The 12,784-nt window shown below is 35.7% G+C and overlaps 1 protein-coding gene across 2 annotated transcripts in view; it reads left to right on the plus strand.

Annotated features, from left to right (window-relative positions):
- Vps8 (VPS8 subunit of CORVET complex) overlaps positions 1-12,784 on the plus strand; it is a 254,264-nt gene that overhangs the window by 9,461 nt on the left and 232,019 nt on the right. For both annotated transcript variants that reach the window (XM_048804017.1, XM_015499948.2), the window contains exons 2-5: positions 3,101-3,335; positions 4,098-4,166; positions 10,569-10,699; positions 12,604-12,697. In XM_048804017.1, the coding sequence (XP_048659974.1) occupies positions 3,183-3,335; positions 4,098-4,166; positions 10,569-10,699; positions 12,604-12,697 (447 nt within the window). In that variant the 5' untranslated portion in view covers positions 3,101-3,182. The remainder of the gene's footprint in view (positions 1-3,100; positions 3,336-4,097; positions 4,167-10,568; positions 10,700-12,603; positions 12,698-12,784) is intronic.

Genomic DNA, 12,784 nt, shown 5'->3' on the forward strand with positions numbered 1-12,784 from the left:
TTTTTTTTTTTTTTTTTTTTTTTTAACTTTAAGGAATAATGAACCCTATGAAGGGTACACTGTGGGGCTAAGGGTTAGTGGTAGTAATGGTGAGTATACCCCCAAGTGCAGTGTGTAGTTTGAAGAAGTTTTGCACTGAGATATGCTGGTTGTACCACCCCCCCCCCCATCCTTGGGGGATACCTTCCAAGATCCCCACTTGATGCCAGAAATTGTGGAGAGTATTGAACTATGTACACTGATCCCTCAGTGTTCATGGGGGACTGATTCCAGGATCCCCCAGCTAACTGATACCAAAATCTGTAGACACAGGGGTCCCTTATATAAAATAATGCAGTATTTGCAAATAACCTACACACATCCTCTTGTATACTTAAGTCATCTCTAGGTAAGTTATAATGCTTATTAAAATGTAAATTCTATGTAAATAGTTGTTATATTGTTAAAGGAATGATGACAAGACAGAAGCAGATTTTTTAAATTTACATATTTGATCTGTGGTTGGTTGAATCCATGGATGCAAACCCTATATATATGGAGAGTCAATTGTATATACAAACATATGATAAAGTTTAATTTATAACTAGGCACAGTAAGATTAATAACAACTAATAATAAAAGATAACAACTATAATAATATGCTGTGATAAAGTTATATGAATGTAGTCTCTTGTTCTCAAAATATTTTATTTTACTCTACTCATCCTTCTCGTGATGATATGATATGGTACAATGCCTGTATGATGAGATGACATGAGTTGAATGATGAAGCAATTATCACAGATTATGGTGATAAGCTTTGTTGTTTAAGGTGCAATAACAAAACTACTACAGATTTCTTTTTCCTTCTTTGCAATGTCATAGATAGAAGATAAGTTATTACTGTAGTTCTTAGTGACCTTAGCATATTTGTTGTTGTTGTTCCTTATTATGTCAATAACTTTTATCTTCACTTAAAGGACACAACTAATGGCTTCTCTTTGGCATATTCAGGTTGCCAGCATCACCACTCTTGTTCTTTGGGGCCATTATTAAGTAAAATATGGTTCCTTTAATAAAGCATTGCAATTCTGTGATAGTTGATCTGATAACCAAGACAGGTACTAAGTAACTGACAGGTGAGTAGTGTATGTACTGTGGATACACTGAACAAAGGAATGAGTCACATTCTCAGTGGGATAGGTCAAGATGGTGCAGGGGTTTTTATTGCACTATCCAGAGAGCAAGCAATTTAAAAACTTACTATTTTTTTTTTTTTTTAACTGGGGATTGAACTCAGGGGCACTCAACCACTGAGCCACATCCTGCCGCAGTCTGGCTAGGCACAATCAGGAGCCACTTGCCAAAAGAAACTAACTTTATTTTTAGAACCACACACGCCAAACAAAACAGCCTCTCAGGAAAAACCCTCAGAGCCTCAACTGCCACCACCGGCTTTCCACAAGCCTCTCTCTCCCACACAAGCTTCTCTCCACCTCCCACAATCCTCCTGCTCTTGAGGCCGATTGGCTGGGTCACGTGGGCGGAGCCAAAAAAGTCCCCCAATGAGCAGCTCCGTGGTCTGAAAGGGCAGGGAAACAGCCCAATGAGCATCACCGCAGAGGAGCCAATCAGCTAGATGTTGCTGGGGCTGCTGTGAGCCAATCATCAGCCGGCAGCTGGAAGTTTGCTGGGGCCCCTTCGGCTGTGGCTCTCAACAACATCCCCAGCCCTATTTTGTATTTTATTTAGAGACAGGGTCTCACTGAGTTGCTTAGCACCTCAGTGTTGCCAAGGCTAACTTTGAACTTGTGATGCTCTTGCCTCAGTTTCCCAAGCCACTAGTATTACAGGCATGCGCCACCGCTCCCAGCCATGAATTCTTTATTTCTGAAAAATTTCCATCTAATGTTTTCAGATCAAAGTTGACTATAAATAACTAAAACCACAGACTGTAAAACTGGATAAGGGGAGAATACTGTACTGTGGAAAACACCTAGATTAAGGGCTGGGGTTGTGGCTCAGTGGTACAGTGCTCCCCTAGCATGGATGAGGCCCTGGGTTCAATCCTCAGCACCACATTAAAAAAAATAAACACACACACACACACACACACATTAATTAATTAAATATATTGTATCCAACTACAGCTAAAAAATAAATACTAAAAAAAAGAAAACACCTAGATTAAGAAACAAAATAACCTTTATTTTTATTATCATTATTACTCTAATCTTGTTTCTGTTTTCATATTTTTATTTAATTCTAAATTGGCACAACTAAGTGGATTAAAAAAAATTAAGTCTCGTAGCCTAATTGCAATACTACCTCAAAACATTGAAAAGAATATTTAATATTAAATTATTAAACTTATACAGATTTTAAAATACATTTTTAGTTTTCAGAAATGATAATCTTGCAAGTATACCAAATTATCTGTGTTTTTGCTAGATCATAGGGTTCTGTTGTTTAGAGCTGTGAAATATTTAAAAAAGGTAAGCATGTCTAGTTTTCTTTAGTATTTTATTTTTTCCTGAAAAAGTCCATGTTTCTCTATGACTGTCTTTCTTTATAGAAACCTCTGGTAGAATGTGTAGTTATTTTATCCTGGGGTCTCCTGTAATATGTCCGAACCCTTAGGTATGTTAGTGTTGTATTAACTAACTAGGTCTGTGTTCTTGGTGTCTGTACTAAGTTCCCTGAGGCATCTGTGGCCCCATGTGGATGCCAACCACAAAGCTGGTCTATATGCTTATCTCCAGGGGAATGAAGAATTACCCTGAGATTTGGGAACACGAGGAAGGTATTAATTGTAGCTCTTGGCACAATTGTACCTTCATGCTATTAGACACATCAATCTCAGCCATACTAATTCATGACTGGCACTGTAACCAGTTTCATAACTTTGGGTGGTGGACCACTTCCCAGACTCCTTGAATCAGAGTTAGTTGTTCCTTTTTTATGCTCTTGTGGGAACCCCTCCCCCCATATTTTACCCTGTACTTCAGTGTCAGTTTTTCTTTGCCTATAATCAGATGACTGAGTGAGGTCTGACCAAGTAAGTCTTTGGAATGTCCAATTGACAAATCTAAATGATACTTTTCTTTTTGTTTTAAAAAAGAGATTCAAATCATTGCACTCTAAAGCCAAAAAGAAGACGAATACTTGCTTGGATTGGTTGAATACATTTATAAAAAGTAAATATGGAAAATGAACCAGACCATGAAAATGTGGAACAGAACCTTTGTGCCAAGACTACTGAAGAGGAATTGAATAAGTCTTTTAATCTAGAAGCTTCACTTTCAAAATTCTCTTACATAGATCTGGACAAGGAACTGGAATTCAAAAATGATCTGGTAAAATTTTAACTCTTGTCAAGTGATGATTTTAATCGAAGTGTTGGTTAGAGAGTATTTTATGACCCAGATATTCTTAATCTGTCTGTGGATAGTTTAATGAGATACTGTGACTCTTTGTGTGGTCCATTGCAGTGGTTAGAATGATATTCTCGTCATTTGATCTTCAAAGTTCTCACAGCAACATGACAACCCATTTTATAGGTAAAGATTCCGATTTGCAGCTATATTAAATGACTTTTTAAGGTCATAGAGCTAGTGGTAGGTTTAGAATTCTTGTCTGACACAGCAACTTTTTCCCCCCATTGGTTGAATATTATATTAACGAGTCTCTACCACTGTATTTAATGACAAGTTGCTTGAATTAATCATCTCTCATGTAATTTATGAAATAGCTAAGAAACATGGTGTCACATTTTTGCATGTTGCTTATGACTTATGTCTAAACTTAGGAAATTAGTTGTTTTATCATGTTTCACAAAGCAGGTGTAAAAGTTCTATAGCAAAGCTTTCTGGAACAGGCTGTCATGATGGTGCAGTCTGTGCATACATGTCCTTGATAGTCACTGAATGTATAGATAGGAAAGTTGACAGTTTTGAAACATTTTGATTTTACCCTCTTGTCATGGATTACTGAGTTGACTGATCATGGTACTTAGTTTGTTTTTTTAATTGACCATGGTTCTAATAAATTAAAACACCCTTACTATGATAAGGGGAAAGGCATCATTATGTGAGCATTGTTTTTTTTTCTTTATTTAGATTGATGACAAGGAATTTGATATTCCTCAAGTTGATACACCTCCAACACTGGAAAGCATACTGAATGAGGTAAGTAAATACTAATGATCACTGTTATTTTGTAGTATTGATTTTAATACTTTTGGGTTAGTTTGATGTATCTAGATTTACACTACCCAATATAGTAGCTGCTAGTCAAATGTGTCAATTTAAAAATTAAATTGTTTACAATTAAGTAAAAATTCAATTTCTCAGCTGCACAAAGCGTATTTCAGGTGTTCAGTAGTCACATGTTGTACTCTAATAGATGGCATGGGTATGGAATATTTCCATCATTGCAGAGAATTCTGTTGTACAGCACTAATCTAGATTGTGAATTTTTTAAGGGCAGAAACCATATCTTGTTTGTCTTTAGTTTCTGTGCCCAGCACAATGTCCAACACTTGGCAGAGTTAAAAAATATATCTTATTAGGACTGGGGCTATAACTCAATATGGTAGAGGGCATGATTAGCTTGTAATGAATGAATATAAATACATATTTTTCTTTTCTTAAGTGAATTGAAATATTAAATTTATTTTACTTTTAAGATTTGTTTATGTACTCTTAATGATTAGTTATCTCTATTGGTGATCATCAAATAGCTCATCCTCTAACACGAAAGAGCATTTTGCAATCTTAAAGTGTGCTTTATCACTCTTCTACACGAAGGACACAAATGTTCTAGTATTTATTTTATGAAGAATGTGTTTATTAGGAAGTTTTTTAGCTTTGAAATGGTGTTATTCTTTACTGAATTGGCAGATCAAAGGGATTTATAAGAGTACATGGTCAGTGACAATATGTCTGTTGTTATGTACTATTAACAACTCTTCAGCTCAGTCTTTTTGACCTTTTAAAAAACTTTCTTAAGACTTTTCTTAGAGGTTTCAGCTTATAATTTGGGAAAGACTATATGTATAAATCTATTTCAGATCTATAGTTTTGTTTTCCAAAAGATGAGGATGCAACTGTTCCCCAACATAAATGCCCACTGATAACTGTATCTCTGAATGGATTGGAGCTGTCTGTATCCCTTCTTTACCTGTACTTTTAGGGTTGTAGACAGTACTTCGTAGAATGTAAACTACTTTCTTTGTGAATTGTATCTTTTATGGCTTCCATTTCTATTTTCTACATCAGATTGATGTGACTGTTACTTTGAATTTATTTTAACTTCAAAATGTTCTGTATGATCTATATTGAGACTTATGCAGTTTTATTTTTAACAAAGGTGGCATTGGACCCTGAAAGAGTATCCTGTTACAGTGAAATGTTCTTTATTTATTACTTTCTAATATAGGGAAATCTTTTCATTTAGAGATGAGAAGATTTAGTAAGTTTTGTTAACATGGTCTTAATCTCATTCTCATTTTAATTATCTTACCAAGTGTGAAGTGAAAATAATTTTGGAAGACTGTATATAATGCCCTATTTGTACATCTTTATATAATGTTGGCAAAGAAAATAATGCTCATATGAATAAGACTGTAGTTCATACTGAAGACAAACTGTCCTTGGACACCTTCTTATCTCTGAGTAACAATAAATACTGTCATTAGTGGTTTACTGAGAAGATAATACAGTTATCAAAGTGTAATTTGGTGCATGGTGTGTTTGGGGCATGGTGTTAGATGCTGGGCTTATTAAGTGCTATATGACTGTGTCCTTGAGAGAGAAATGGGATTGGAAATTGGCCAGCCTTTATACCTCCAGGGAGCTGGGCAGGTAGATAAGTAAAAGAAAAGATAGTTTCAATTGTAGACCATTATAAGACTATAGGGGAGGACAGTATTAAAAAGATTAGTTTAAAAAATGAAAGGAGCAGAAATGTAAATAAGTCTTTGCTCTAGGATACGCAGATGCCTGTGTTCTATAATGTTCATTAATACTAACTTGAAGGGAGGCTGGAAGAAAAAGACATCCAAGATATTTTTAAAAATGAAAAGTTAGAGATTACCAAGACATCCTAGATCTAAGAACTTAGATCATGAAATAATATTGCTAGGCCTGTCATTCTTTGAAACTTTGTTGTCTCTGAGGTTTTTAATTTTGAAATTCTATTCTTTACCCATAACCTCCTCCTACCATTTCCTTACTTCCATTAAACTTGTTCTTTGACTTCATCAAGACCAAGTCTCTTGATGCTTCCTAACTTCCCAGTCTCAGAGTGGTTCTGGGTTTACTTTGATCCTACTTTCTGATTGTACAGGCAGAAATGTCTTCTTGAGCTTTTTATTGAAGTATAACACACATACAGAAAGGTGCACAAATCATAAGTGTACAGCATGGTAAATTTTTCACAAATGAAACAGCCTTTGTAACCAGAATTCAGATAAAGAAGTGAAACATTACCAGCATCCCAGGCTCTTCTTATATTCTGTCTACTACTGTTCTAACTTTTACCATTGATTGGTTTGCCTGCTTTGAACTTCATATCCATGGGATAATGTACTTTTGTACACATACATGTGTATACATGGAATATATACTCTAGTGTGTCTGACTTATGTTTTTAGGTTCATTCTTTTTTGGGGGGGCTAAGGGGGTTACCAGGAATTGAACCCAAGGGTTCTTGACCACTGAGCCACATCCCCAGCCCTGTTTTGTATTTTATTTAGAGACAGGGTCTCACTAAGTTGCTTAGAGCCTTGCTTTTGCTGTGGGTGGCTTTGAACTCTCAATCCTCCTGCCTCAGCCTCCCGAGCTGCTAGAATTACAGGCATGCGCCACCGTGCCCAGTTCATATTTTTGTATGTAATTGTTTGTTCATTCTCATTGCTGTATAAAATTCTTTATGTATATTACATTATGTATTCATTCTACTTTTTTTTTTTTGTACCAGGGATTGAACCCAGGGGTACTTAACCACTGAGCTATATCCCTAGCCTGTTTTTTAAATTTAATTTTGAGACAGGGTCTTGCAAATTGCTTCCAACCTCCCTAAGTTGTTGAGACTGGCTTTGAACTTGTGCTTCTCCTGTCTCAGCCTCTTGAGCCTCTTGGGATTACAGGTGTATACTACTATGCCCTGCAGAGAATATTCTTATTCATGGATTTTGGTGTATACACACATGCATACACACACAAAAAAAAAATTAAAAAAAACATGCATTACATATTACTTTTAGGCACATCCTTAGGATAATTGGTAAGTCATCAGGTATAGTTGTATTCAGCTCCACCATTTTTTAAAGTATTTGTATCAGTATATACCTCTGGGAGCAATATATAAGAGTTCTGATTACTGCTTACATACTTGTCAGCTTTTGAATTTTTCTTTTTCGCTTTGGCCTTTCATTTTTACAGGTGTATAGCATTATCATATCATGTTTTTAATTTGAATTTCCCTGAAAACTAATGAAGATGGATACTTTGTCATATGTTTTGGCCTTTTGGATATCTGTTTTACAGATTGTCCTTAGTCCAGTTAATTCTCTTGAGGTTTTTTTTTTTTTAAAGAAAGTGGTTTAGGGCTGGGGATATAGCCCAGTTGGTAGAGTGCATAAGGCCTGGATTCAATCCCCAGTACCACCAAAAAAAAGAAAGAAAGAAAGAAAAAAAAGAAAGTGGTTTATTATATATGCTAATAAAAGCCCTTTTCTAGATATATTAGATATATTTATTGCAAAAATCTTCATTGGTTCTATAAGATACTTTTTTACTATACTAATGTGTATTGATGAACAGAAGTTCTTAATACAGTTCAACTTATTAAAGTTTTCCTTTATGGTTAGTTTTTATGTGTCATGTTTATAGAAATTTTGCTAATTCCAAAGGTCATGATAATATTATCCTATTTTGTCCTAAAATTTTTATTGTTCCACCTTTCACATTTAGATCTGTGATTCATCTAGAATTTTGAGTGTGTGTGTGTTAGTGTGCGGAGTCCACTAGCACCATTTACTGAGGGGAGTATTATCTGTGGTGTCACCTATGTTATAAGTCAGGGGATTATGTGTATGTGGACCTGATTCCATTGGTGTGTCTATGCTTCCCCCAATATTACATTCTAATGCTTGAACCTTTATAATAGGTCTTGATATCTGTTTTCCAGCTTTGTTATTCTCCTTTGAGATTGCTTTGCTTATTCTTGGTCTTTTGCATTTCCACTCAAGTTTTAGAATCAGTTCATTGATTTACATACACGTAGATACACACAAATTATCTGAAATTTGATAGGAGTGTGTAGATTTTACGTATCAGTTTGGAGAAAATTGGTTACTATGTGGCAGTAGCTTTAAATTCGGTCTTGACATCCTGAATTCTTTTATTTCCTTAACTTTTTCTTTCACTTATCCTATAAGCCTGGCTTAACTTAGCTAATCTATTTTCCTTAATTATGTCCCCAGGCTGCTTTAGAAAATCAAATAAGGTTTTAATTGACTTTCTTGCTTAAGACCTTGGTGTTGCAGTTCTTATTTTTGAATTATTTCCTTTCTCTTTTCTACAGCAGTTGTTTCAATCTTTTATAGTTCTCAAGTAACATAATGTGTCCTTGCCAGTGCTAACCCTTTTCTTAGCAGACTTATGTGCAGAGATATCTGAAAATAAGTTGTAAATAAAGACCTAAACCTGAACAGAAACATTGGTACTAAAAACAGATTTTGTAGTATTTTTAGCATAATATGGTACTTAAAACCATAGGTATGGACAAAGTTAATCAAATAGAAAGTGTGTGAAGTGGGGAGAGAGCTAAGACTGTAGTTTTGGGGGAACAACAGCTTTTAAAGTTTGGCTGAGAAGAAGCTAGACAACATGATTGATAAGAGTCCACATAAATTGGAGAAGAACCAGGAAAGAATCGATCTAGGGGAGATCGAGATCAACCAGATCAAGGGGAGAGAAATTTTTAAGAAGTAGGGAATGGTCAACAAGGTTAAATAGTGCTGGAGGACAAGAATCTGCTAACTGAAAATAGGCAAGTAGAATTGACTATTACCTTCCTCAAGGTTAATAATCAATAGCTTGGAATGAATAGAGAAAATGGGGATCAGATAAAGGAAAGGGAGGGGGTAGGAATAGGAAAGATAGTAGAATGAATCAAACATAACTTTACTCATATATGAATACACAACCAGTATAATTGCATATTATGTATGACCACAGATTGAGATCCTATTGGAATGGGTTGTACTTCATGTACATATAATATGTCAAAATACACTCCACTATCATGTAACTCTAAAAACAACAAATAAAATTAAAAAAAAAAAAAAGAAAATGGGGATCAATATAGATTGCTTTATCAAACACATTGATTGGAAACGTAAGGCAGAGGTGGATCTGCTGAAAGAGAAGAAGATAGGATTAGAACATTCTTCTTTAATATCTGTCACTCAGAATTAACTTGTACAAAACCAGCGCCTTATCCTGCTTTATCTGCTATTTGTGTGTTTTCTTATCTCAGTCTGTGGTCTCTCTTTTTGCCTGTTGCTCAAGCTGGAAACCTTGGAATCCTGTTTGTGTTCCCACTTGCCTTTCCTTTCCCCACAATTAAATGGTAACCAAGGACTTTTGATTTTTATCTCAGTGATGGCTCCTTCATCATTACCTCTCCTGATCTCTGCCACATTCCTAGGCTGGAATTTCCTTTCTTCCCTGACATTGCAGTGCCTTCTCACTGGTCCTTAGTAATCCCTGTGTCTCATTCTCTCCCTCTTACTTTATTCATTTTTCATACTGCCCCTTTTGTATCTAAAATATGGTTTCCATCATGTCTCTCCACTTCTTAAAATCCCAGTTGCCTTCCCACTGCCCTCTGTATTTAGCATACTAATTCATTAAATGAGTAATTATTATGTGTCGGGTGTTGTGTACTAGGCACTATGGGTACAGTGGTGAACAAGATAGACTTGGGCCCTGCTGCCACTTAGCTTAATGGAATATAAGGCATTTTACAGTTTGGGTTTCAGCTTATCTTTCTAAGATCATCTCCAAGTTCTACTGTTTTCCAGCCATTTTGGGCTACTTCCTTTTCCATGGGCAAAAATTCATAGTATGAAATCATTGTGACTGCATATGCTTTTTCCTATCCAGAATGCCTTTCTTCTGTTTGTCATATTTCTTATGGTAGACTAAAGTCAGGTGATATTTATTATCTTTTAATTAGCCAATGGCTGTTGGTTAATTAGTAAAACATTTGTTCAGGTTTGAATTTGAAGAAGTACTTTGCAGTTAATATCAACCTGCATTACTGTTCCTGCTTCTTCTTGCTATAAGAAAGAAGTTTTTGGTATTAACTTTTTGTAGAGAGTGAGATCTATGTGGAGTTGAAATTTAATTCAGGTAGTTCTGTTCTGTGCCTCTCTGGTGAATAAGAATGTGTGGAATGGAGATGAAAAGTATAAGTAAGTATTTGAATGCTTTGGAAAAACCCATTAATGCCTATCTGACTTGTTTCATAGAATATTTTGAATTTTGAATGTGTTGTTCTTTCTTCTTCCAATTTAGACTGATGATGAAGATGAGTCTTTTGTTCTTGAGGATCCTACATTGCTAAACATTGATACTATTGATTCTCATTCCTATGATACTTCATCTGTGGCAAGCTCAGATAGTGGTGACAGGACCAACTTAAAAAGGTAAATATTCATGTAAAATCATACTTACGAATGGTTGAAATATTTGGTCATTTAAAATGTCAATTTCTGGGCTGGGGATGTGGCTCAAGCGGTAGCTTGCTCGCCTGGCATGCGTGGGCCCGGGTTCGATCCTCAGCACCACATACAAACAAAGATGTTGTGCCCTCCGAAAAACTAAAAAATAAATATTAAAAATTTCTCTCTCTCTCTCTCTTTTTAAAAAAAATAAAATAAAATGTCAGTTTCTTTTTATAGTTTAGCATGGTCTGTTGAAGCCCTATATGGGAAGTAGAAGGTCCATCTGTATGGGAATAATATGCTTATTAGATCCAAAAAGGTGGGTGCTATGACATGTTATTTGAACCTTTAATAAAAAGCCTTGTTAATAGCCAGAGACTCCCAGCAAAAAGTAGAGCTCTTGAAAGGAGTACAAATGAAACATGGCACAGTATTTGTATTAGAAACATGGAGCTTGGTCTACCTTGTCTCCCTTCTGATTCCTGCACTCGACTGCTGCCCTCACTCTCTAAGGGCAGCTTTTAGCATTCTTCATTCCCTTGGAGTGGGTTCAGAGAAGAATCACAAAGATGATTAAAGATCTGGGGAAAAGATTTCTAACTCTAAATAATTTCATTTTTGGCTGCTTTTCACCTTGCAAATTCTTGGAGAAAACATGAAAAGGAAAAAGAAGTGGAAATGCATAATATAAATACTTTATTGAATTCATGTGTAACTTTAATGTTGATAAAATTAGCTGTGTATTTCTTCTCCTTAAATTTGCCCTGTCTCAGTCCTATCTTCTTTAGGTTGTTGTTTCTTATGGGGTAGGGACCATTGCTGGATATGTTCACCTGTTCATCACTCTGTACTATAAATAGACAAGTGTTTTTGATGATTTATTACCTGCTTAAATGATGTCATCTTATTGTCTGTGCAATAAATTCAGAAGCTATTGTGTGACACCATTGTGGACTCTGCTTACTATTCTGAGCTCATCTCTGAGCTCTCCCTCTTCAGCCACCTGGTCCATGCTTTTTTGTACTTAGTGTTCCCAGGCATACTTTACACCTTTACATCTGCACATTTCTGCTTGTGCTTTTTTGCCCAACAGACTCACAGTCATTCAACAAGGCTAAAAAAGATGTTTTCTCTTTTCTACAGCTATCCCTCATATCCCCCAAATAAACAGATTAAACTCTTCTTCATTTGCATTTCCTACTACTGTATTCATATTTCTTGTCCATTTCATCCTGTAAGAGTTACTTGTCAGTTCCTCTGGCTAGGCTGAGGTCTTTGATGGTAGGAACTGTGACTTCCTTATTTTTGTATTCCCAGAGCATACTTTTAGTCATACAGAGTAGATACTCAATAATGTCTGGTAAATCACTTTTTGTATGATGATTAGTGGCTGTAAGTGAAAGGTGCCCTTAGCAGGAGCAACAGTGTGTAGTAATAAGTGAGGAATTGAGAAGGTGATTGGTTGAACAATGGGAATGGTGATCATGGACAGAAGAGCAATAAAGGAGAGAAGGTATAGGATGGCACGTGGAGGTAATAATGACATACAGAACAGGAGTGATCTGTAGGCAACCCTCTAGAGAACAGTAGGTGACTCATATTTGCTATAGTAGTTATGGAGGGCAAGGAGTGGTTTCAGTCAATGAAAAAGGAATGTTGATTTTATTCATTTTCCTGTTTGTGTTTTACTGAGGTTCAAGGTGGGTTTAGTATCCATTGTGATGTGAGACTGTTAGATTCTTTTTACCTCTTTAAAACAGAGCTAACAAATTATAGTGTTATTTTCTGCTTTTGTTATTTTTATGTGTTTTTTTTTTCTTTCAAAGCATTGGGACTTTTCTGCTCATTCTTCTGTTCTTTCTTAAACATTTTTTTTTTTTTTAAAGGAAAAAGAAATTACCTGATTCTTTTTCACTCCATGGATCAGTTATGCGACATTCACTTCTGAAGGGAATTTCTGCCCAGATAGTGTCTGCAGCTGTAAGTATTTTGTTCTTTTCCCCAGCTTTATAACCTGCAATGGCATAATGAAGTAGGAATGAGCATAAAATAAAGCACAGCTCTTCT

Source organism: Marmota marmota, unplaced genomic scaffold (assembly GCF_001458135.2).
Source record: "Marmota marmota marmota unplaced genomic scaffold, marMar, whole genome shotgun sequence".
NCBI lineage: Eukaryota > Metazoa > Chordata > Mammalia > Rodentia > Sciuridae > Marmota > Marmota marmota.